The 25,960-nt window shown below is 43.0% G+C and overlaps 1 protein-coding gene across 1 annotated transcript; it reads left to right on the top strand.

The window, feature by feature from the left end:
• The first annotated feature begins 31 nt into the window (after positions 1 to 31).
• On the top strand, positions 32 to 25,958 carry CHUK (component of inhibitor of nuclear factor kappa B kinase complex). Its single transcript, XM_042862716.1, has 21 exons — positions 32 to 178; positions 249 to 343; positions 1,030 to 1,144; positions 2,862 to 2,931; positions 5,527 to 5,615; positions 6,238 to 6,327; positions 6,549 to 6,673; positions 8,199 to 8,306; positions 9,411 to 9,546; positions 10,547 to 10,741; positions 11,044 to 11,146; positions 11,658 to 11,781; positions 12,972 to 13,123; positions 13,546 to 13,607; positions 16,139 to 16,248; positions 17,635 to 17,684; positions 18,374 to 18,470; positions 19,295 to 19,442; positions 20,002 to 20,138; positions 21,531 to 21,627; positions 25,505 to 25,958. Exons 1-21 carry the CDS (start codon positions 32 to 34, stop codon positions 25,529 to 25,531), a joined length of 2,277 nt encoding a protein of 758 aa, XP_042718650.1. The 3' UTR covers positions 25,532 to 25,958.
• The last annotated feature ends 2 nt before the right edge of the window (positions 25,959 to 25,960 follow it).

The following is a 25,960-nucleotide window of genomic DNA, read 5'->3' on the forward strand; positions in this document are numbered from 1 at the left end:
GAGCTAAGGGCCCGGAGCTGTGTGCGGCGCCATGGAGCGGGGCGCGGAGCGCGGGCCCCCCCCGGCCCCCAGCGGCGTGGCACTGCGGGGACAGCCGGCGGGCGGCTGCGGGCCCTGGGAGATGCGGGACCGCCTGGGCACCGGCGGCTTCGGTAACGTCTGCCTGTACCAGCACCAGGTGGGGCGGCGGTCGTGGGGGGGGCGGCGGCGGGGGAGCGGGCCTGCCGTGACGGGGCTGTGTGCCGCAGGACACGGGCGCCCGGGTGGCTATCAAGTCGTGCCGGCTGGAGCTGAGCGTCAAGAACAAGGACCGTTGGTGCCACGAGATCGACATTATGAAGAAGTGAGTGCCGGGCCTCCGGCCGGCGAGCAGGCGCCGCCGCTTCCCTGTTTGTCCCTAAGCTGGTAGAGCCGCCCCTCGCCTCGCGCATACCGGAGCTGTCCCGGCGCCGCGGGGGCCCCGTCCTGCTGTGCTCCGGGGGTCCACGCGAGGCTCTGCGCGCAGCCTGCGCCGGCCGCCCGGCTCTCCTGGGTCGTCCTCGGGCGCGGCAGCGGCCCCGCGGGGCGGCGTCGTAGCGTGGATGCGCACCGCTCCGCTCACCTCCTCGCCCGCGGCGCTGGGGGCGCGCTGACAGCTGCGGCTGCCGTGGGTTGCGGGTCAGTCGCGGGAACGGTGCGTCGTGATCGAAGAGCAGGTGCTGGCGGCCTGTGGGTCTGTGCACCGTATGCTTGCACGTGCTTACACCCCTAGGCCAAAAGGGAGGTTTCCCTGTGTACTGGAATAGAGGCACAGCTGAAATAACTTCAGCCAGAGTTCGAGCCGGGAGCCTAGCTCTCTGTTAAAGTGCTGCATGTGGGCTTTGAGGTGTTCCCAAGGTGGGGGGTGTATAGGACTGGGTGCTTCTCAGCAAGGGTGTACCTGGAGAGCGTAGTTCAGACCTGAGGCGTTAAACCTGGCTGGCCAGCTGACCTTTCTTCCCACTCTTCAGTAGAGTAGCCAGGGCTTTCACAAATTTTCTGTCTGTCTAGGTTGAACCATCCCAACATAGTGAGAGCCTGCGAAGTTCCTGAGGAAATGAACTTCCTTGTGAATGATGTGCCTCTTCTGGCAATGGAGTATTGCTCGGGGGGTGACCTCCGGAAGGTAACGACTGCTTAGCTTTGCGTGGCACAGCAAAACAAGGGGTGGTGGTGCTGTCCCCATAGCTGTGGCCATCTATGAAGCCATATATGTTCTGTAGAGCTTCTCTTTTTTAGTGTAGATCCAGAGAAGTAAATATACAGTGAGTACTCGAAGAGCTTATAAGCAGGGGAACTGACTTTTGGCATCATCGTAATGATGTAGCAAAGGAAAATAGCCTTAAAATAAATTTAGATAATGGAGAGAAATTCTTTACTTAGAGTGCAGTGAGGCCCTGGCACAGACTGCCCAGAGAAGCTGGGGGTGCCCAATTTCTGATGGTGCCCAAGGCCATGATGGATAGAGCCCTGGACAACTTGATCTGATGGGATGTGACGAGCCCATTGCAAGGGTTAGAACTGAATGGGCTTTAAGGTCCATTCCAACGTAAGCCTAGATGCTAGCACTCTACATGTCAGAGTTTGGAGTCTGATACGTCGTTAACTACCACGTGTACAGCTCTCAGTGCTGGGCTGGTGCCAGTTTCACAAACGTTAGCTGGCTCTTTCCTATCAGCTGGGAACTGTTCCTCCACAAAGCTGCAGCACCTACAAGAAAAGGAAACTGGCAGCAGCTGCACAGCTAGATAAAAACTCTTGCTCCACTCCATTGTAGCTGTACACAGGAGGCAGTCCCTTGTTTAGTGGTGGTAAAGTAAATTTCTGCCACTTAAGTCTGCTTAGAAATCATGTCATCGGAGTGGTCAGGAAACTTTTCTTATGTTCAGCTTTTGTTGTTTTTCTCACCAGTGCTACACAGCAAACAGACTGGAGAAATCCAAGCAGATGTTAAGTGATGTAATGCATATCTGTGAGAGCAATTAATGTATAACGGTTTCATCTTATGTTTTAGTAATGTTTAAAACAATTGGGACAATGTTAAGAGGCTGAGAGGTTGTCAATTAAAGGAAGGGGCTATATGTGGAAGTAGCATACTGCATAGGTACATAGCTGTCCACGTACCTGGTGATGCTTGGGTGTTGTATTTATGCAGTAAAAGTTTTGAGAATACTTGAACGCAAATTGGAGACCTCAGCCAAGAAATTTGGGGTTATATTAGCTGTACATTCAGTGCAGTATTTGATTATTTAGCATCTAATGCATAGATGCTAGTGCAGCTTGAGAAGTACTGTACTTTATTTCACTTGACCACATGTAATCCTTTGTTCTTTAGAAAAAATGAGAAGAAAAAAAAAGGAAGCACTATTTCTCATTTCTTGGACATTGTGCTTTTCAGTGCTGTTAATTTGCCACTGCACATCCATGATGTTTTATAAAGCTTGGAAAAGCATCTGTGTCTGTGGGTCATGCACATGTTTTATGCTTGTGCTCTCTTGGGGCAGTTTCCACAGAAGATGAGGAACATGAGGTTCGGGGAGCCTGGGTATCCTCACTGCTCCCAGCCCTTGGTCCTGATCTGAGTCTCTCATCTGCTTGTTTTCCAACAGCTTTCAGATTTCTGTGGTTTTATTCTAGCAGTCCAAATCTCTTCAACCTTGTCTCAGTGCAGTGATTTTTTTATTTTCTTTCTTTCCCTGCCCTCTTTTCTATCACTCTATTCAACAAGAGTTATATTCAAGCTGTGTTGTTTTCTGTGTGGTGTTGGCAAGGGATGGAAGGCTTTGTTCCTGACTATTGATTGATGCATTGTGAGTGTAAACATCATCATCTTTTTTTTGTAGCTGCTAAACAAACCAGAAAACTGCTGTGGACTTAAGGAAAGCCAAATACTTTCTCTTCTTAGTGACATTGGTATGTAGTCTATGGACTTCAGTGTCTGTTTGTTTTCTGTATATTTGTATTTATGTGTAATGGCATTTTCCTTTTTCAGCTACCTGAGAAGGGGACTAACAAAAACAGTGTGCAAAACTAAGCTGGGCTTCTATTCCAGAGCGAGGATCCTGTGTCTCTGCTGATTGCAGAGATGAGAGGCTTGCACTAATGATGTGTCCATGGAAAGGGACTGAAGAAGCTATATAGTGTTCAGCTGTGGGTAACTCTGTGGCGTTAACGTCACAAGTTTCCTGTTCTGTTCATGGCTCAGCAGATGCCAAGCTGCACACCAGTCTGAAGGAGTGTAACTTCTACCGCTTAAAAGCAAGAAGCTGTCTGGTGTATGTCTATGTTTCTATGTGGCTTCACTCTGTAGAATGCGCTTAGTAGCAGAGAAATTCTGTTTGTTCAGGATGAGAGGATGGGACAGCCAATAAAGCAGAGTGGAGAGCAAGATGGGTAAGAGCATAGCGGAAGAGGAAGAGAACATACAAGCTAATCATGCCATGTCTTGTCCAGCAATCTTCCGGCTAGTGATTTCTTTCAACTGAGGATTAATTAGGTGAGGGATCCCTAAATAAGTGCCTAAATGTTGAAAAGCTTGTCATTTTGAAAGAGTTATTTTTAACATAGGACCATAGAATGCGACTAACATAGTGATGGTGTCTGTTGTCTCCTTTGCTTGCAACAAGGGTGGCTGTGTCAAGATGCAGCATCCACATTTTGCCTCAGGTTCCAGGGGGAGGTGAAGATTTTGGTGGCCAAATTCTTGACTACTGAAAGGTCTGTAAGAAAAGATAGGAGAGATGCACCTTAAAGCAGCTTCTTGGCTGCTCTGGAAGAGGATAGGTAATCTGTTGGAGAGTTACGTCTGCAGATGGTCTTCCTTGCAAGCTAGCCTTCCAAGAATGCTCCTCAGCAGAGCTCCTTCATCTTTGTTTTCTCTGATAGTTAACCAGTCTCTCCTAGGAATGGAGCCATCTTGGTATGAAAAAGTATCTTGAACACAGTGGTCTGGGCTTCTAGGCAGAAGTCTCATGTCCTCTTTATGAGGGAGAGGAGAGATGGTTGGCTTTCCCCTAAAGGTTTATTTTTCTGATGCGGAAAAGGACTGGTACCTTTATTAGTCAAAACAGTGTTATGGTTTTTCCAGAGTCACTCCTGACTGGTGTTAGGGCTCACAAAATGGCAAGGGAACATGAAGCCAAAGAGGAAAACAACACCAAGTTGTTTTGGAGTTGTTTTCCATAGGGCTGTGTAACACAAAAGTCAGCCATCTGTACAAAGTTTACCGATCCTTAAGAAAGTATGTGGAGACAAGTGTTCTGCATCAGTTTAATGGAGAGGTACTCACATTGCTGGGGTAGCCAGCCAGTACAGTCTCCACGAAGTCTTCGTTACCAGTGCCAGCCTGCGGGTGGAATGTCTGCCCTGGGATCACACCCAGCAGATTCCTGTGGTGACCAGCAAGATGTCTGCACAAACCATTAGTACCATAACTATATATATAACAGCAGGAGACAATAAAGCACCAGATATCAGAATAAGCATGGTCACTCAGAGAAAGCAAGGAGACTGAGTTACAGCTACAGGGAAGTTTCTCGCAAAGAAGTTTCTTCCAGCTACATGCAGAAGCTAGAGGCACTTTACTTGTGTTCCCAAGCTAACCTGAGCTCTTTCTCATGGGCTGATTGCCTGTTCAGGCCATGATCTGTGTTCTTTCACACAGGCTGTTTGCCAGCCTTGTGTCTGACAGCTTCACCTAAAATCAGAAGCATTTTACTGTATAAAGCATTTATATGTTGCTGGTACTGCATTCTCTCCCTATTTCAAAGTGCCATGGAGAAGTGCAAGTTGGAAACTGTTAAGTGTGTAAATGAGTAATAGACTGGTGATGGTTGCAGGTTTGTCTCTAGTGAGAGATATCACGTCTTGAAGGTTAAAAAAATCTCACACTTTGACAGTTGTTTTTTGCTGTTCTGTATGTGGCAGTGTCCTGTAGCTGAGTTGCAAAATAACCTTTTGTTTAGCAGCAGGTGGTGTTATTTGGGTGGAGTAATGATTTCCTCTCTTCCCACAGGCAGTTTTTCTCCTGTTGCTGTTAGTAGTAGCTTCACAGCTACCTCAAGGCATTTTGCCACAAGGCAAAGTCCCGCCCTTTGCCTTTTCTTGTTCCCTCCAGCCACTTCCATGACCTTGTGAGGTTCTGAAAACCAGCCTGGCTAAAACCTGGTTGATTTTTTTATTTTTTTTTTAATTTTTATTTTTTTCCTACTTAGCTCCCAGCTGAATCAGGGAATCAGCTCCCTTCTCTCACCTTTAAGGCAAGAGATCTGCCTTGCAGTTGTGCCACCAGGTCTGAGCTCACAGCAGCCTCCCCATTCTGAAGAGCAGAGGAACAGCTTGTTCAGTCCTGTAGCTGTATGTGCAAACCCAGCAAATATTCTAAGTCAAGATCTTAGTGTTTCTTCTAAATGAAAACATGTTGCTTTCACAATCAAAGAAACTGGAGGTATTTTTTAGCTATGTCTTTAATAAGTGTGTTTTTTCTGTCATATCACACATGTCTTTTAGGCTCTGGTATCCAATATTTGCACAAAAACAGAATTATACACAGAGATTTAAAGCCTGAAAATATTGTTCTTCAGGATGAAGGTGGGAAGGTAAGTCACATCTCTGCAAACTGTGAGCAGCTTTACCTGAGAGAAATAAAAGAGTGACTAACTTCTGGCACTGAACTAGACTGAAAACTTAACTCTGAATTTATGAAATGCTTGTATCTTCTTGAAGCAACAGATTCTACTTTGCTTATTCTGTAAACTTTATCATTAAAAGCAAACGATTTTTGCTTCTGTTCAAGAACTTCACATGCAAACAGAGGATGAAAGATACAAAACTGTAGTTTATGGTAGCCTTACATTTGTGGGTTTGAGGGTTGTGTATACAATCAAGCTAGTTCAGAAGTACAACCAAGTGGATTGTTTAACAAAAAATGGTTTTATTTATTGTTACTCCTCAAATTCCAACATCATAAGATAGAATACCAAGCTAAAACTGATGAGTTGCTTTAAACAAAGTTGAGTCTAAGCTGAGGCCAGCTTATGTGGTGAAACAGCAAGCTTCAGTGCAGTGTCATGTCTCAAACCTTCACCACAGACTTTTTCTGGAGTTCCTGTTCTGGCTTTCCCTTTCTTGGATGCATGTCACTGCATAGGTTTGGTTTGTTGTGCTGGTTTTTTTCCCTCTGAATTTGTTCTTCTGATGATCTATTTAAACTGCTTACAGATCGTTCACAAAATAATTGACCTGGGTTACGCAAAGGATTTGGATCAAGGAAGCTTGTGCACTTCATTTGTTGGAACATTGCAATATTTGGTAAGGCAGCTGTGTTTTGTTTTTTATGTGTACAAGTGATGTACGCATTTTATAGCATCGTAGAAGTGTGTGAGAACCTACAGAAGTCCCTTGTCACCCTTCTGCTGGTTCCACCTCTTTCCTTCTGGAGCTGACAGCCACTCCTAAACATAGATTTGTCTCTGCGGTAGTGCTGGATTGCCTGAATTGCCTCTGAAGTGTCCTTGTATGGTTCTTTTCAGGCTCCCGAACTCTTCGAGAATAAATCCTATTCTGTCACTGTTGATTACTGGAGCTTTGGAACGATGGTGTTTGAATGCATTGCAGGATTTCGGCCTTTCCTGCACAATCTCCAGCCATTTACCTGGTAAGACATTCAGCAAAAGGACTGACAGCTGTCAGTGAGACTGAGAATCCCAATATCAAACTTACTGCTGTTGAATAATGAGGCTTCTTGGTCTGTTAAATCTTGCAGTAGCTAGTTGTACTTTCATTGCATTAATGACACCTTGATCAGTAATTTATACATATCGTTGTGGGTGCCTGTGAGCATAATAATTAATGCAAGAATTTGAAGTTTGAATCAAAAAACTTGATTATAATTCACGCTGTTAAACAGGGAAGTAATGTCAGGACAGATTAATGCATGGAGAGGAGCAATACAGTCCTTTGTTCCGCTAGACTGTGAGGTCACTTATTTTTTAGCAACAAATAATGCACAGCAAGACTTCCTGTTGCAGTGTAGACACATAGGATGTGCTTCCAAATAGCTTACCAAGGATGAGAACTGAAGAACATTAATTGGACTTCCACATATGTGGAAGTTTCTCCTTACTGTCTCATGGCTAGAACAAAGAGCAGAAAGGCTTATTGTTGTATTATTGAAGTATTTCCACATCTTAGCTTGTGATATCAGGACCATATAAATAAAGATGGATTTTTCAAAGCGTGATTCTGCGACAGAACAAGTATGAAATTTGTTTTCCTGATAGCATTAAAATAATGGGAGGGAGAGGAAGTAAATTTTAAAGTGCAGTAGTTTCTCTTTAAAATCCTAACTCTTGGGATTTTATTCTTATAGTAGTTCAAATATTTGTCCCATTTTTTCCAACATTTGGAAAACTCTATTTTATAATAAAAAAGTAGTGAAAAACAAATGACAGAGAGAAACAGCTCTTCCAAGCATCTGTACTCACAAAAAGGAAGAAAGCAGTGTCGGCCATCTGCGTGCAGCTTCTGTTCAAAACTGGGGCTGATTAAGAGAGCAGACTGGCCTTCAGGGGCACGAAGTGTTTGTCTACCTCACCCCTGGCTGATGGCTGCAGCCCGGGCCATGCTTACATGGGATTTGCACTGGGAAATCCTGCTGCTGCGCAAGCAACCAAGCTCTAGGCAAGATGCAAACCAGTGCTGAAGGGAGCCAGGATGAGGGAACAGGTGGAGTTGCCAACGGTGGTTTCTCCTAGTGTTGGCTCCAGTAATACACAGTATTTCTAATACTTCTATCTTATATGCTCCTCTGGCATCAAGGCAAGTGCAGTGACTTTGCCAAATGACTCCTGCAAGTTCAAACTGTCTCACAGTTGTGCAGAGGCTGATTTTATTGGGCAGGATTGCCCTGTGGTCCGCAGTTAATTGTTACCTGTTGGTCCTTTTGTTTGATGCTCTCCAGATGTCCTTGCAAGCAGATGTGAAAATGTGTCCAGAGATAGAGTTAATTGCAAGGACTCCCTTCTTCCAGTTGGAGATAGTTGTGCTAGGTGAATTGTTTAGAAATATATTCATCCTGAAAAAAGTTCGTTTTCTAAAGCTGATACTTTTTGCTAATGCCAGGTTTGCTTGGCCCTTTACAAAAGAAATATTATCATACCCATAAAGAATTTATTTTCTAGGCATGAAAAAATCAAGAAGAAGGATCCAAAACACATATTTGCTTCTGAAGAGATGAGTGGGGAGGTTCGCTTTAGTACTCATTTGCCACAGCCTCACAGCATCTGCAGGTAAGTGTGACAATGTGATTATATATGATAATTTTTGGCTCATCTTTTAAATGGAGGGGTCCTTCTTTCTCCTAAATACTGTCTCAATCTGTAAGCAAGCTATTATTTGCTGTTACGGAATAGCTTGTAGCCCCATAGATCTTCATGGAACTTTGGGCTCTTCACTGAGAGAGATGACTTCATTAATATCTGCCTGAAAATTTGATGGTATTGAATCTCATAAACCAAGTCATAAACGATTCTAATGTAATTTTAGTCATAGGAGCTTAAATTAGCTCCTTCGTGAAAGCAAAATCATCTAGTATTTGCATTGGAAAATACTGTGGCAAGAACAACCAACGCCTCAGAGATGGTCAGAGCCTGCTGAATAGAGCATACAAGAAGTTCCTGAAGCTGAAGCATCTGATTTTGTCTCCCAGTATCTCGTGGGGTGCTACAGAAACAGCAGATCCAGACTCTTTATAGAGAGGCAGAGTGGAAGGACCAAGGGCCACAGCACAGGTGCTTAAAGGAAAATGATATTTGTAGATAGGAAAAAAAAAAAGTTTCCTGAAGCTAGTGATGCATCCCTGAGTGGGAGTGCTTCTTGCACTGTGCAGTGCCTTTCACCACGTTACTGATAATAAAGTTATGTGCTTTTGATGTGGATAAACAAGGAAGAGAGCTTTGTGGGAGATGAAGGGCCATTTTTCAGCTATCTGTGGGGACAAGGCAAGGGGAAATAGCCATAGACTGGAGCACAGGAAGTTCTGCAGCAGTGCGTAAGAACGCCTTCATGGTGAGGGTTACGGAGCTCTGGGATGGGCTGCTCAGACAGGTGGTGAGTCTCCTCTCAAGACCCATCTGGACGCCCACCTGGGCAGTCTGCTACAGAGGTCCTGCTTTGTGGCAGGGTTGAACTCAACGATCTCTAGAGGTCCCTTCCAGCCCCTACAATTCAGTAATTATTCCAAGCAGCTCTGCACCATGATGATGGTTGTTCTGTAGACAGTTTTGCTTTTTAAGACTGTTTAAGGTTTACTAAGTGAGCTTAGTGTGTTAGAATATCTGCCTTCTCTTTCTCATGGTTCTTCTGTTTTGAAATTCATTATTATTGTTGTTTAGTTTAATTGTAGAACCGATGGAAAGTTGGTTGCAACTGATGCTGAATTGGGATCCAGAACAGAGGGGTGGAGGTTTAGATCCTGAAACCAATTGTCCAAAGTGCTTCCTAATTATGGATCACATACTGAATTTGAAGGTGAGTGTAGTTTTAATGGGCTCAGTAGAAACATTTCAGAAAACAGGAATTGTGCTCAATACAGCAAAGCTATAATCCCGGCATCATCTAGCTTCTGGGTTTTGAGGAATCTTTTTGCTGGTGTTGGAAAGTATGTGTATATACAGCCTGTCTGGCACATATCTGAGGATAGAATATCATATGCTATATTAATCTCTAGCTTTGTAGCAGAAGAATGATCCTAAATTCCTGCCTGTCATCTTAGTAAGGACTCAGCAAGCTCAAGTGACTGTTCAGTATTTGCTAATGACTGTTAATTTTGAACTGTATTACTGATACAGTGACTTCAGGTTTGTGTACTAGTAGTAGATCAGAGTTTGTATTTACTTGGCTGTTCCCCTTCAAATTATTTATTAATTAACTGCTGAAGTGAGACTAACTGAGGCAGAAGTGCGTGGAAGCCAGAGGATAACCTGAAAGAATTCCAAAGGAATTAGAGACAGAAACACAATATTTGGGCAATAATTGGGCAATAATTGCCAAAAATATTTGGCAATAATTGGGACTTGTCACAATCTGCATATTGTGATGTGGTTTGAGACCTACGGTTTCCACCCAGATACAGTAAAAACAGAGAAAGCCATGAGAGCAGTGAGAAGATAGGTGGAGTTATGTCACAGTTGTTTTATATGGAGGAATTAGACTCCTCTTTTTGAAAGCAGTGCTGGCTACTTCAGAGATGACAGACTTGAGATGGCCTGTATGCTAGCTTGTTTCTATTCTTTTCGTGTAATGAAGCTGCAGTGTAGCTTTGGAGCTGTGAGGGAGTTTGGTCATAGTTTTCTGATATTGAGTTAAAAGTTACAGGTCTGAATTTTATGATGTGAGGCTTTACACCTGCACTTAATTATTGTAATTGCTAAAACTTTATGGTTTATGGTTACGTACACCCTTTGAGGCTATTATGTGCATTGTCTTGGATAGCCAGTGACCTGTAATTAATTTGCACTCTTTTTTACAGATAGTGCACATCCTAAATATGACCTCTGCCAAGATTGTTTCATTTCTCTTGCATCCTGAGGAAAGTCTTCATTCCCTTCAGATTCGAATTGAGTTTGAAACTGGAATAAGCACTGGAAATCAGGAACTGCTCTTGGAGACAGGAATTTGCCTGGACCCCCGGAAACCTGCTTCCCAGTGTGTTATTGATGGCGTAGTAAGAATGATTCTGTTCATTTAAAGTCTTTCCCACTCTTAAGGAATTTGAAATCTTAAGGAAGATTAATTGCTTTGATCTCATCCCACTTGAGACAATTTACTCTGTGTAGCATGATTTTCTTGGATAACATAGGTTGCTATGGTTATATTCCAACTAAATCTTTAAAGTAACTTGCTAGCAAAGGGTCCTGTGCTTCTGTGGAATCTGTCAAAGTCAATTTTTTAAGGCATCAGATATGAAGAGTTTCTGATGACAATAACGAGTTCGTTTTGTAACCAGATTTTCTCTTGTTTGTGCAGAGGGGCTGGGATAGCTATATGGTCTACTTGTTCGATAAAAGCAAAATTGTCTATGATGGACCCTTTGCTTCTCGGAGTCTGTCTGAGTGTGTAAATTATATTGGTAAGTATGCTGGAGGACACCTTGGACCTGAAAGCATTACTTCTTGTGGAAGTAGATTTGCCTTGCTAATCTCTGTGTGTATTTCGAAGGGCAGCCTCTGACTAAGAGGACCATTTAAGAACCTGTAGCAGCCTAGCAAAATGTTATCTACAGTGTTATCTCCACATTTTATAGATTTAACAGTTAGAGCATCCGTTGCTTACTCTTTTGGAACTCTTCTGTAGAGCTTTGGTAGCTTGAGCGAGTGCTTTAGATGCAGAATTAATGGATAAAACAAACCATGGGTCCTGCCTTTTCTGACGTTTCACATAGTGTTATGTCACACCTTTTATTGCCAGTAGCCAAAATGCTCAAAAAAATCAGAACATCACATAGCAAATGAGCAGTTCTTATGTGTCTTGATCTGTTAGTTTAAGTACCTGAAGCAGGAATAGGGAATGTTGTAAGCACTAGACTCCTTTTCTAGAGTTGTTCTTCCATTTAGGTGCAATTATGTTTTTCTTGTATTCAGTACAGGATAGTAAAATCCAGCTACCAATTCCTCAGCTCCGCAAGGTATGGGCAGAAGCAGTTCACTACGTCATTGGGCTAAAAGAAGATTACAGCAGGCTTTTCCAGGGCCAGAGAGCTGCTATGTAAGTTGTTATTCTTAATTCAGAGGATTCAGTATTATGCAAACACGGAGACTGACTGGAAGCATGCAGCTCAGGGGACTCCTAATTGCTAAAAGTTTTATAGCTCTCTGATCTTCTATACTTCTACATTATGAAGTGTGTTTGGGCTGGGAATTTAAACAGCTCCATTAATTCTATTTCATACTGCCTGATGTTGATAACAATTGAAAAAACTTGAATGCAGTCATAGACTTGCAGAATAGCCAAGGTTGTCAGAGACCTCTGGAGGTCATCTGGTTCAATCCTTTCTGACACAACTTGTCCAGAACTATGTACAGATGGCTCTGGAATATCTCTGAGGATGAAGACTCAGCAGCCTTTCTGGGCAACCTGTGCCAGTCCTCATTGAAAAGTTTAAATTAAAAAAAAAAAGTGTTTCCTAGTGTTCACATGGAACCTCAGACATTTCAGTTTGGGGCCATTGCCTGTTGTCGTGTCACTGAGAACCACTGAAACGAGCCTCCTTCTTTAAATTTCCTTTCAAATATTTACATATAGTGATGCCCATTCAACTTCTTCTACTTGCTCATCCTCCTATGAATGATTTTCCAGAACTTTAGTTATCTCTGTTGCCCTTACTTGAACTCCCTCCAGTATGTCCATGTCTCTCTTGCACTGGTGAGCCCAGAACTGGGCTCTGTCCTCCAGGAGTGGCTTCACCAGTGCTGACATGAGAGGATTGATCAGCTCAAGCTGCTGGCAGCACGGTACAGCCCAGGGCATTTGTTTCACAAGTGGCAGAATCAGGGAAACTGTTTGCTGTGTTTGTAGGGTTTTATCCTGTGTGGCAGCAAATGGGCAGTATTATGTGCCTCAGACAGTAAAAAAGATGACAGCATTCACCAGGGGCCACGCTACAGAAGCCTGTGTATGCTAACAGTAGTCCCCACTGCAAAGGTTGCTTAATTGACACACATGCATGAAGAAAAAAAAATAAGAAATGAGAAAGGACTTCCTCTTTTGCTTGTTGAGGACCTGCATATTCTGAGGGTGAGTTGGAGTCTGTGACCCCACTAACACTCCTTGTTGTAAACATCTCACTATTTCTTTTGTTTACCTGTCTTGCCTTCAGTGACAGCTTCTTTGGTTGCTGACCACATAAATGCACATACACTTTTCAGCTAATATGATGTTCTTCTTTCATTTGTTAGGCTGAGTCTCCTTCGGTATAATGCCAACCTAATAAAAATGAAAAACAATATGGTATCAGCCTCTCAGCAACTGAAAGCAAAGCTGGAATTCTTTCACCAGAGTATTCGCCTTGACCTGGAGAGATACAGTGATCAGATGGCTTATGGCATATGTACATATTTTTGTAATACTTTCCTGGGTGCCTTGTCTGATTTTTGTAAAGGATTGGGCTAACTGTGAACCACTGTGGGTAGGAATTACCTTAAAAGAAAATGTATGCAAGAGCTGCCATTGTGTTTCTCAGCATCTTTATGTGTTTGGTTTTTTTTGTTTTTTGTTTTTTTTTTCTGGGGGAAAAAGATGAATTTGGCACGAGCAAAGGAGGTTAAAAAGTATAAGATGCCTCCATAACTGCAGGTGTAGTAATACATGTCAGCTGTTCCCACAACTGGGTTGTGGCTCCTGCTTAGAGATTCAACCTATAGAGATTCAACCTCTTTGTCTTTAAATTCAACTGATGCATGCATAGCTTGTGTCATGCTTTCTTTTCGTCATCTGTAGCTTTTTAAACGTTAACAAATCTTTTCTCTTAAGCTTCAGAAAAGATGCTGAAAGCATGGAAAGAGATGGAAGAGAAGGCCTCTCAGTGTGCCCAGGTATGCACCAAGTTGTTTGAATCCAGTGGTTTGAGCAAAACTAATGCAAAATTCATTAGACTCAGTTTGTTTATATAGGAAAGTAGGCTGTAGAGAAATGTTGTTTACTACCAAAAAGGAGTGGTGTTGCCAAGAGTCTTCTACCTTGATTTTATTGCACACAAAAATGTACATTGCTAAAACTGAAAATGATACTAGTCAGTCACTAGGCAGTGATCTGAAAATTGCAATGCTTAACTTAAGAATACAGACAAATTCCTTGCAAATAAGCAGGCAAATTGAGTTTTGGTAAAAGAAATTAGAGTCATTCTTAAGAAATTCAGAATGGAGCTAGAACCAGTTCTTAGTGAGAGTTGTCTTCTGCCCCAAGCGTGTAACATTGCCTGGTGTTGTTATGGCCAAAGTGTAGGACCTGGCATTTGGTTTTTTTGAACTTCATCCCACTGGCCTCAACCCAGCTATTCAGCCTGTCCAGATTCCTCTGTAGGGCCTTCCTACCCCCAGGCAGATCAGTACTTCCTCCCAGCTTGATGTCACCTGCAAACTTACTGAGGGTGCACTCAATGCCCTCATCCAGGTCATCAATAAATATACTGAGCAGGACAGGCCCCAGTACCGACCCTTGGGAACCACCACTCATGACCAGTCACCACCTGGGTTTAACTCCATTCACCACCACTTTGTGGACTTAGCTCTCCAGCCAGTTCTTTACCCAGCAAAGAGTGTACCTGTCCAAGCCACGTGACACCAGCTTTTCCAGGAGAATACTGTGGGAGACAGTGTTAAAGACTTGTCCTGTGAGAAACCCTAGCTGAAATATACCCACTGCTAGAATCCTGATGTGTGTTTTTTGAGAGTATTTCAATTTTACTTCCATTGAAAGTAATAAGGAAATAGAGACCTTGACATAGAACAACTCTGCCTGTTGTTCTGTCCAGTCCTTTACAGGGGAAAAAGTAAGCTTTTAGCTGTGAAAAACTGAGGACAGAAATAGAATGATCACAATGGTTTATTGTCAAAAGCTGCTACTTCTTTTCTCCTGGATATACTGAATAAAGCCTGGGAGGCAGAAGCCATGCAGAAGGGTCACAAAGAGAAAGCAGAGCATTTGCAGTGTATTTCTCAGAGTAGATGTCTAAAATATCTCAGAAAGTAGTCTCTATTATGTCTCATCTGCTGAAAGCTGTCAAGCTTTTCACTCACTCCTGGTCCTCAGCAGGACAGAGGAGTTAATATGATAAAAAAGCTTGCTGGTTACATTACATACAGGGAGATGGCTCACCAGTTACCATCTTCCCAGTCCTTTCAGTGGAGTGCTGGGTCTTCTCTAACGTGGTGAAGCTCTTGGTCTCTTCACACAGAGACCTCCCTTACAGCCCTGCTACCAAAACCTTGCCATATGAACCCAATACGCTTCTTGTAGGAAACAAGAAATATAAATATGGCTGCATGTAGCAGAATAATTCAAAGTTGTCAACAGCTGTTTCTAGGAAATCCAGAGTATCAACAAGTGTTTGCTTTGCAGAGCCTGAGGATTATGATCTATCTTCAACCCTTGCAGTCCAGATTGTAGTCACACCATGTACGTTTATCAGAAATGGAAATTGATTTATTCTGTAGTACACAGTGACTGTCCAGCAGGCAGCATAACTTTTATGAGACACAGTTACAGTCTTTATGGTGAGCCATAGTGCTCCAGATAGAGACCAGCAGCATTTTTCTTACGACCTCCTTTGATCACATGGCTTCTCACTTCTTATTTTGTTCTTTACTTGCCATCCCTTTCTGGTGTCTCATCCTATTTACATACCTTCACACCAAGTACTTCCGCAGTTTCAGTAACAACTATGTTCCAGAAAACATTCCCTCTGCAGATCCTACAGACTCAGGTCAGAAAGGAAAAGATTCAGTATCCCAGAATGCTTTCTCAGGAAGGCAGTTTCTTTACCACTCACTTCTGTTGTGCTCGTTCAATATCCACAGTCCATGATTCCAAGATTGTAACTTGTGTTTTCTCAACCATGCCAGAGATTTCCAGTGTATGTTGGGCACCACTTGGCTTCTACTGGTGCTTGGAAAAATTGTTGTTCATTGCCTTATCTGACCGTGTGAGAGGCTTGATATAAGACTAGTATTTCTGTATTGCTTTGAGGAAGATGTGAAGTACTAGAGAAATGTTAGGCCAAAATGCATGTGGGAATGTAAAATGTTAGAGCACCTTTTATTCACGCTGTAAGAACAAGAGAAAACATCTCTGCTGCTGGAACATTTGTAGACCCAGAGTGTGTATGTACAACAAGCGTTTTGAAGAGCTGTGATTAATGAAGAAGTTGATTTTTCTCATCCTTGTTGTGAATGCAAATGGTATCAGTGAGTAACCTTGGTTATTATAATAGCAGTCATGTTGAAGAGTCTTTATCTCCTAAAGTCTGCAGGGAGTCAGCCTATTGTCCAAAGAAATATTCTGTAGATTTTTATCTTTATTCTTGCTGTCCTTCTTCAATTTGACTTGTAACTGCATCTCCCCATAGGCTGAAGATATTGGATATTTAGATGAACAGATCATGGCTTTGCACACAGAGATTGTGGAGCTTCAAAAGAGTCCATATGCAAGGCGCCAAGGAGAAGTCATGGAGAGCTTGTAAGTTCTTTACTTACTGTTTTTATTGTGCATTAATGGATGTCTGAGTGATGTTTTAATCTATTGTAATGGCTCTTTTGTCAGCGTTTTCAAAATGTGTTTCTCAGTTTTTTGCAAGCTGAGTATACAGAGCAATGCTGAGATCAGTTTGATTACTCTGCTGTTAAGAGGGAAAGTCCCACCTTCTGTGGCTCTGCCTTCCTCTTGAAGATCAACTGATCATTTAGCAGCATTGTAAAGTCCAAGAATTATTAGCATTCAGTCAAAGGAGCAAGCTCACCTAGCTTACCTAACAAATCTGGAGCTGCATGATGGCTGGACCTCTAGAAACATGGGGAAAACAGCTGGGACAGCCAAAACAACAAGATTAAATTTGTTGATAGTAAGAGCTCTTCTAACAAACTTTGAGTATTCTGAGAGGAAGCATACATTCTCCTGGCATGCTCTTTCCCCTCTGCAAAGCTAGGTCAACTAAGTTACTTTTTGTCCATGTATAGTCACTGATACACAACAACTGTATCAGGTTGGGCCCAGGAAAGGAAGTGGTGGTGGAGAGGAACTCCCTCTTGCAGCAGTAGTCCACATTCACATCAGCTTAAACACCTGATGAAATTGCCTTCTGAAGCATTGCAGCACTTTCACTACTGAAAGCACAAGGCTGCATCAGCGTTTATCAAAGTACTTTAAGTATACCCTGAGCTGTTGCTCAGGATAGTCTAGTGCTACGAAGACAAAATTCTGTTCTTTTCTTAACAAGGAGTGGAGAACAGATTGAGTCTCCTGTTTTTCAGTTTTTCAGGCTATAGCAAAGCACACTGCTTAAGATTTGATGCATGCAGCCCAAAGACACAGGTGAGTCCTGTGTGGTGTGTCAGACTGGATGTGCACTGGATGCTAATGCTCTCTTTTTTTCCCTGTGCAGCAGGAGGAAAGAGCACCTCTCACCTGTCTTAGGCTGCTGCAGGACTCTCAAGACCAATAACAATGAAATATGTTAGAAATGCTCACATACATAAGGAGAAGAAGTTTGCATGATTTCTTGAAATCATACTGGGGTGATCTAGGGGCAGTTAAGAGAAGAAGTCTGGTGTGGGCCCAAGAACTAGTTAAACTGCAGCTTGTTGGAATATTTGAGAGAAATAACATAAACTTAATGGAAAAGAAACACTGTCCTATTGTTTGTGCTTTTCATTTGCAGAATGTCACTAAATGTCACTAAAATTGACCAGGCGACATAAGCAGAATGGGAGCAAGAATTTCTGAGGCAGCTGTGCAGAAGTACCTTTAGTTACAAAAACAAGGTTTTGCAGTTAAGGATACTACAGAAAGAAAACATAGCTGAGCCATGTGAAGGCATATGATTTTTTTCTTTCTTTCTTTTTGAAGGGAACAGAAAGCCATAGATCTGTACAAGCAATTAAAAACAAGACCTCCAGGTATGGAAGCAGGTTGTTCAAAGACTGCTCTGCATTTGTGCCCAGCAACTAACTTTCACTGATTTTTTTTTTCTCAACTCAGTTCTTGCAACCCTGAAAATACTGTTTTGGAGAAGTCAAGTCATTGTCAAGAACATACCTCAAGCCAGTTTCTTCTTGTTGCTGAGCCAGGCATTCTCCTGAATTCCTATAATACTGTTCCCCAGTCATTGGTTTGTCCTATGATTTTCACACTTGAGTATCTGCCATAAACAACTTTGTATGCCTTCTGACATTCCCTAACACTTTCTCCAGATACTACTCCTTTACTTCTCCATACTCAGGAAGAACTGCCACTCCTGTGTCATCACTCCAGCCAAACGGCAATCTTTTTTTCTCTTAATACCTCAGTTATTCTTGATGGAGCCTCGTGTTTGGGCATTATGTGTTCTGAATGTGGTACCTGATGAGCAAGGAAGAGTTAGTTGCTTGTGCATTTGGCAACTATCTTTCCTTACTGAAGCTTTTATCTGTGGCACAAAGAGATGTTTAAGAAAAGCTGTGCCTAATGAGACATTATAGCCAACCTGTGAACTGTGTTTCAGTTTGTTTGCCCGCTCTTAAGTGACTTTCATTGTCTCTGAGCATGAATGAGGGGAAGTGAGTGGCTTCTCACTGAGCATTTTACTAATGATTAATGTTCCTTCCAGATCATGCCTACAGTGACAGCACAGACATGGTGAAGATTATTGTGCAGACAGTTCAGAGCCAAGACCGAGTTCTGAAGGAGCTCTTTGGCCATCTCAGGTAACTATTCAGAAAAATAAAGGCAACTTTCAGCATTTGTGTCTTTGGGTCAGTACCCAAATGTTCCATTCACAGATAAGCACTTCTCATAGCACTCTCATTAATATTAATAGCATATTAATAGTATTAATTCCTTTTTTTTTTGTCTGTGTTGAATTTCCACTTTTTTCTTCTAAGACAGCTAATGCATATAGCTAGTAGCAAATGAGAGGAAAATACAGTAGCTTGTGCTGTTAGCAGCCAAGAGTTTACCTTAAAATTAGGCAGGTCTGCTCATGCTTAAGTTGGAATTTTAATCTTTAAAAAGAAATAGTGTAACAAGCTGAGAAAATAACAGTGATTTGTTCATTAATTCCTCAAAAGCTCAAACAAAAAAAACATTACATAGATCTCAGTAGTCAGCAAAATGTGATCTGTCCTTATTTTCAGCTGTGGCATATGGTTAATAGATCCACAGAGAAAGTTGCCAGCTTAGGTACATCAGCATACAGAGACTCGCATAGACCAAAGAGAATTAAAATACCGTGGTTGAGTTTCTATACTGTCTGTTATAATCAGGATCAATTTTTGTACCTCAGATAAGAGCTTATATTCTCGGTATTAGTAGCAGTGTTGTCTACCTACTTTTTTTGAGTCTTAACCAGACAGAAAAATCCAGGGGTCCTTTCAGTCTTGCACATTTTGTACCTGCAGCTACCACAGTGTTGAGCTAAGAGAAAGGGGTGTTCTCACTGAATTGTCCTTGAATCTTAAGATGAGGCCACTTTCAAAAAGCTCACTGCCACACAAGCTGGAGTTAACTGTGTGTTTTGGTTTTGTTACAGCAAGCTCTTGGGCTGTAAGCAGAAGATTATTGACTTGCTTCCAAAGATTGAAGTGGCTCTAAATAACATCAGAGAAGCTGATAACTCGGTGATGCAGATGCAGGGCAAAAGACAAAGGGAGATATGGCATTTGCTGAAAATTGCTTGCGTAAGTAACTTCTGGATTTTTTGCACTTCCTTCCACTGTAAGAACCAGGGGACATCAAACAAAGCTGTAAAGAAAGAAACTCAAAACAAAAAAGAGGTGCTTCCACACAATAGTTACTTTACTGTAGAGAAGGGAAGTTTGAGATGCTAAAAGTTCACACGGATTTAGAAGGACAGTAGACAGATTCATGGAAAAGAAGTCCAGTAAAGGAATTCTTGGTCCCAGAAAGTCCTTAAATGGCAAATTGCTGGAGGCTGGAAAGCAGTGCATGTAACATAGCATGACATGAGCTTCATTCTTATGTTCTCTGAGTGTATTGCAGGATGTATACTGGGATAGGTAAACTTGTGTCTGCTCTTTTAAACCTGTCATTATGTTAGTATTTCTGCAAAAATGAAATGGGTGCTTTCTTAAATAGCATCAGGTGTTTGAAGAATACACTTGATTTTTACACATCATTTCTAGTGGCTATACAGCCAAAACTATCTTGATTTCCATGTGCCAACGTTTAAGGTCAGCTTAGGAAACATATCACAGAAAACAAGTTTCTTCTTTCTAGACTCAGAGCTCTTCTCGTTCACTGGTAAGCTCCAGCCTAGAAGGGACAGCCTCAACTCCAGCTGCCACGTGGGTCCCCCAGGGCTCCTCAGAATATGCACCTCACCCTCTTTCATCTATGGCAACTCCTGGAGATGGGTAAGAGCAACAAGAAAAGGATGCTGCTGCAGAGAGAGGAGTCAGTATAACCACTGTGCACATACACTCTGAAACCACGTCTTCTGCTGATAGTGTCTCTAGTGCGTGGGGGCCCTGACCTATTTACATATCTTTAGCACGTCCCACATGGTGGGCTTTGGATATGCTATGAGAGAGTGTTTTAGAATACTAGACTGCCTCTGACGGCAACATTATTCAGTTCCTGACTGGTGTTTTTTAATAACTTCCTGCTGCCCACACCACAGCTCTGCCCCAGGGCTGCAGCAAAAGGCAAATTTGGAGCCAAAATGCAGTTTCTTTTCATGCCCAACCTCTGGTGCCAGATAAATCAGGCCATATTTAGTACTTCTCACAGCTTAAGGATTAAAAGTCTTAATTGAAATGGAGGCCTGAAGTTGGAGTCATGAGTAATCAATGTTCTATTTCACTCCTCCAAAACAGTTTCAGTACCTCATATGTTACTAAAACTCCAAAACCTCAGGAGTTTGGTTAGCTCTTTCTTCACAAACCTTCATGCTCCAATCCTGAGCAATTTCCATATACCACTCTCAAGTAAAGCTTGTGACCTCCATCAGTTAGCACTGTGCACTTAATTTCTTTCATATCTCAGCCTAGCTGAGACAAGAGAGTTGACAGGAGCTGAGGATTTTGATGCTTTTTTTTCCTTTTCTCAGTTCATTAGTGGTTTTAATTCCAGTCAGCCTAACAGAAGAAGAGCACCCCTCAAAGACTGCTCAACACTCAGTGTTCAGCAGTGCAGATATTGTGGAGCAGTAGCAGGGCTTACAAGCACAAACATTTCATTTATCAATCCATTTGGCCATCTCTTTCTTTTTGGACCTGAAACATCTAATTTCTGAAGATACACATTTTCTAAGCGTGCTTTTGCTGGAAGTCAGTTTTCTGAAACCTTTAGCTTCCTCCTTTCTGTCTGCTGCTGTAGGGCATATTCTACCTCCTAGTGATACAGGTTGATCACACTTTAATGAGTGCTTTCCTGAGGTGATTTTGTGTGGCGTCAGAGATCCTCTTCGAAATCTGGCTTCACTGTATGAAGAACTGTACAGAAAGCTGCAAGATGTAAGCCTGTGATTTCAGGCCGCTTTGTACTCAGCTCATTCCCCATGTTCTCTTAAGGCTGAATTTCAGAGTGGTTTGTGTACTTCCTCTGTAGGGAAGGAGAACAAATGGAGGCTTGTGGGGTGAGGATCTGCTGGATGCTTCCTCCAGGCGTGTTTTATGCCCTAAAAGGCAGCTCTGTAATTGCAGAGAACTGTTTTTTGGTGTTTTACTTTTTTTCTTCAGTGCAGAAACTACTGATGTCAGTGTTAACTTTTTTTTTATATTTGTCTTGTTATGCCTTCCCTACAGGGAAAACTTCGTTGATGTGATAGAGGAGAACCTGAATTATCTTGATCGCTTTAGCAGTATGTTGCAGGAGGCAAGAGAAGAGCAGAACAGCTTGACGGTAAGCTTGTTGGTGTGTTTCTGAGGACCTGACTGTCACAGCCACAACAGTGTCCTCTGTGGGTATGGAGTACTCCTGAACCACTCCTTAATTATTTGTGATTATGTGAATTGCTGTGGTTGGCATATGATGTCTGTTACCTCCCTGAACTCTGCTAACATGCTGGTCTTCATGGAAAGCAGCCTGCATGGAGCCCTTTTCTGGTTATGAAATTAAGCTCTCATTATAGTGAAAGCGGGGCTTTAAAGAGTCCTAAGAAGGCTTTTTGCAGAAATTGTTTTTTGAAATAGCAAGGCATGACAGAAATGTTGATGCAGACTGAAGCTGTTCCCAAGTTACTGATCGAGGCTGGTAAGTTACTGCTCAAATGGGCCCAGGAGGATGAAGAGCGTCACAGAACACAAGGTTTCTTGAAAAGCTGATTTTAGCTGATTTTAGGTCTGTTTCTTAGAAACGCCAATTCAGATATAATTAGGCAATCAGATTGACCTTTTTATAAAGGAGAAGAGTCAATACAGCTTCTGTCAGCTTGAGATTGCCTCAATTTATTTTGCAAACTATTGCAGTCCTGTAGAGAAGTCAGGGATCTCTGAGGAAGTGAGATCCACTGATATGCTCTGGTTTGGATTTTCAGAAGCTACTTACAGTGTCTCTTCAGGGTTGGCATCTATTCATGTGGGATAAAAAGTTAAAATTGTTTATCTGTTGCAACTGCTGAAATAAGGAACAGAGGGTTGGAGAAATGAAGGTTCGTGAAATAGAGCTCTAAAAACTTTAAAATGTCTAGAAACATTTCATAGTTTCAACAGAAACTATGCTGCTGTTTATGAATCATACTGAACAGTGAACCAAGAGTTTACTGGAGTTGCTGAGGATGAATTCAGTGAAAACTTAATAGCAAATGAAAACTCATTAGCAGAAATTGCTATTGCTAGAGGAGGAGAAAGCTCTCTGAGTGGCTTCCTATTGGTTATTCTTACCTATTTCTCTGTCATCTCCCGCACCTCATCCCATGGTGCAACATCTGACTCTGACATATTTTAACTCAGAAAGATTATTCTTTCTTGTGGAATCATGCTCTGCCAATAAATATTTGATTTAGTTACACTTGGTTCCTTTCCCATTCTCCTTGTATCGCGACACAGAAGATAAACAGGAAAACAGCAGAAAATGAGGTTTGTCCTCTGAAAGTCACTCAAAAGAACATAAGAGAAATCAGTAAGATCTTTTTTCTCTATTTTTCCATAAGCATGGCTGGGAGCCTTTTTTTCATATGTTTGTGTTTCTGTACTGCCTGTACAATCACTAGGGCCAGTAGCAGTAGGTTGTGTACAGGCATAGCATCATTCTCAGAGCAAGAAAGACAGGTTGTGCCATGCCCGAGTGCTACAGTAAGTGTGGGGAGAGCAGTGCAATCACAGTGAGCCATGTCATGAAACGGTGAGAATTTTTCCAGCTGTGATGGAATGATTATCTGGAGAATAGAGAAGTGCTAGATAGTGAATCTTTTGTCTCCATCTCTGTGTTTTTTCCTTGCTTTCTGTATGGGAACTACTGAGTCACGGCCTGAACCTCCGATTGATCACCTGAGGCGAGCCATGAGCCAGCCAGAGGAGGATTTGAGGGATCCCCCTATTATCAGTTAGCTGTTGTCATTGAAAAATGGGGTCCCTTACGCGTTATGGGTAATATCTCCCCATATCGCATGGCGGACTATTTTCAAGGACTTGGCAAGGACATCCTCATCACTAAAGAAAGACAACTGGCTGCCTCCATGGTGGCATGGCCACTATTGAGTGCCTTAAATCATGCAGATACAAGAAATAATACTTTAGAAACTGAAAATCAGCTTTTGAAAGACTGCATTGAAAAACTGGAGCATGAACTTGGCGTTTTAACAGGGAAGAAGCCAATTCTACATCTTCCCGTAGGCCAAATTCGTAACATTTCAATAAATGATGACCAGACTCCTGAATCAACAGACTTTGTTGATCAGGAAAACAACAAATCCAAATCAGACCTTGAATATCCAATTCTGACCGATCCACTGGAAGTCCGTCCTGTCGTAACCCAGAAAACAAAAAAAGTACAGGACAGACCGGCAGGGGTGCCGCCTGATCAGTGGCCCCCTGCCCAGACTCATTTACATGTAACAGCCCGGCCATACACGGCAACAGAATTGGTGGACTTAGTACAGTGATTTCGGCAGAAGCCTAGAGAAAGTGTGCCGGCTTGGTTATTAAGGCTGTGGGATTCTGGGGCAGAAAGTGTCTTGGTGAATGGCCCAGAAATAGCCAAGTCGGCCACCATGACTGTCCATCCTGCTCTCAGACAGAGGTTATATGTGGGTCATCAATATCGTGATGAAAACCATTCTATACTAGAATGGTTAATGGCGGCCTGCCATATGGTATGGCCGAATAAATCAGACATACCTTTACATACAGGCATGTGGTCCTCCATGGAGGACCTTCAAAATTATATCTGCGAACTGGGTGTAAGAGAGGCTATCTATGAAGACACATTTGATGGCCCTGATATGGTTAAATTTTCAGCAGGGATGAGAGATTTAATTTTACAGCAAGCTCCCTCCCATCTATATGGCACCCTAGTCTCCATATTAAATCCCCTTGTAGTGTCAGAAGCCGTAGTCCAGCAGGCTGCCCAGTTAGTTGCCGACTTGGGAGAAACAGAACGCCTGCGGACTAGGTGCAGTATTTGGTTTTTGGAAGAAGCAGAGGTCCTGCCTGTAAATAAAACCAAAATGCCGGCTACTCGAGCTCCTCGATCGGGACCCATAAGGGTATCCCAAAAACAAACGTTTAATGATTTAATTTGGGCTGGGGTCCAATTTGCTAAGATCGACCGCCAGCCCAACCATGTCCTTCTCCAGCTCTGGAGACAACTAAAGGACAATCAAAAATTTCAGAGCTACCCTAAGAAATCAAGGGTAAGAGTTATAGAGAGGGTACCAACAACAACATGGAACTTAGAAGATTTTGTTGTTCCAAATAGGAAGAAAAAGCCACCTCAGGTGTCTCAGGCCACAATGCCTGAGCCATCAGAAGCAAAAGAATTGGCCGTAGCACAATTCATGGCGTGACAAGGGATGTTAGTCCCCATAGGGCCTCCAGACGGGACCAGAGGCCCTATGTAGAATTAACGATTTATTGGTCCCGAAAAAATATTCAGAGAGTTATGGCATTAGTGGACACTGGAGCACAAACATTAATTTTCTATGGAGATCCGAGGCAATTTGATGGCAACAGAGTGATGATTGGTGGTTTTGGGGGACAGACTATTCCTGTCACCCAAGCATGGCTAAAATTAGGGGTTGGGCATCTCCCACTGATGGAACATAGAACGGACCTGCACCTCAGGACCTCATGCCTCTGGTCACATCATCGAGCACTGGCCCATAGAAGAGTATGGACATCCACTGATCATCACTCATCTTGAATTGTACCAACACACGTTGCGATAAAATTGTATAAACGTCGTGATATACCGGATCTCTGTATTAGGGAAAGCTTACCCTTTAGTTAACCTGATCATTGGTTCACGCCGTGAAGGGGTGGAGTGCATGGGAACTACTGAGTCACGGCCTGAACCTCCGATTGATCACCTGAGGTGAGCTATGAGCCAGCCAGAGGAGCACAGGTGAAGGCAATTCCTAGACCTATTTAAGAGCTGGCTACCAGTAGGGAAGGATCTCTTCTGGAGATCGCCTCTATTGGTGTTTTGTGGTGAGCCCAGCCTAAGGGTAAGCCTTCCTTTTTATTCTCTTTTGTTATCGTTGTCCACTTTGCCTAACTCTCTTGATTATATTGTGATTGTAACATCTTGATACCCATTGATTATACATTTTCTCTTTCAGAACTTTGACTGGAGCTGGCTGAAGTAGTCCCAGGAACTATGCTGCTTCCTGCCTGTGTGCAGATAGCTGGCTGCAGCCACGTGCCCCATCGCATCTCGGATTAGCCGTATGGATTGCCCAGGCTGTGGGGCCAGCAGCAGATGTACGAAACTGGCACTAACTGTTTAACAGACTGTGGCTTCCCTGTGCCTTCAGCACAGCGAACGCTCTGTACGGCAGGGACGCGGCACACCCTGCACTGTCCTGAGGAAGCAGCACCCTTGCCCGGGGCTGGGCCTACGGTTGCAGAGGGGACACGCGCCCCGCAAGGCCCCAGCGGGCCCCACAGCGGAGAGCGAGGGGATGCCGGGGCTGGCAGCCGCGGGACCCAGCGGAGCTTTTGTGCCGACGGGTGCGCGCGTGTATTTTAAGCAGATTTTATCCTTAATAAACGCCGTTCTTAGGCTGCGGCGGCCT

The sequence above is a fragment of the Lagopus leucura genome, unplaced genomic scaffold, assembly GCF_019238085.1.
Source record: "Lagopus leucura isolate 7727_CA_CO unplaced genomic scaffold, USGS_WTPT01 Super-Scaffold_739, whole genome shotgun sequence".
NCBI lineage: Eukaryota > Metazoa > Chordata > Aves > Galliformes > Phasianidae > Lagopus > Lagopus leucura.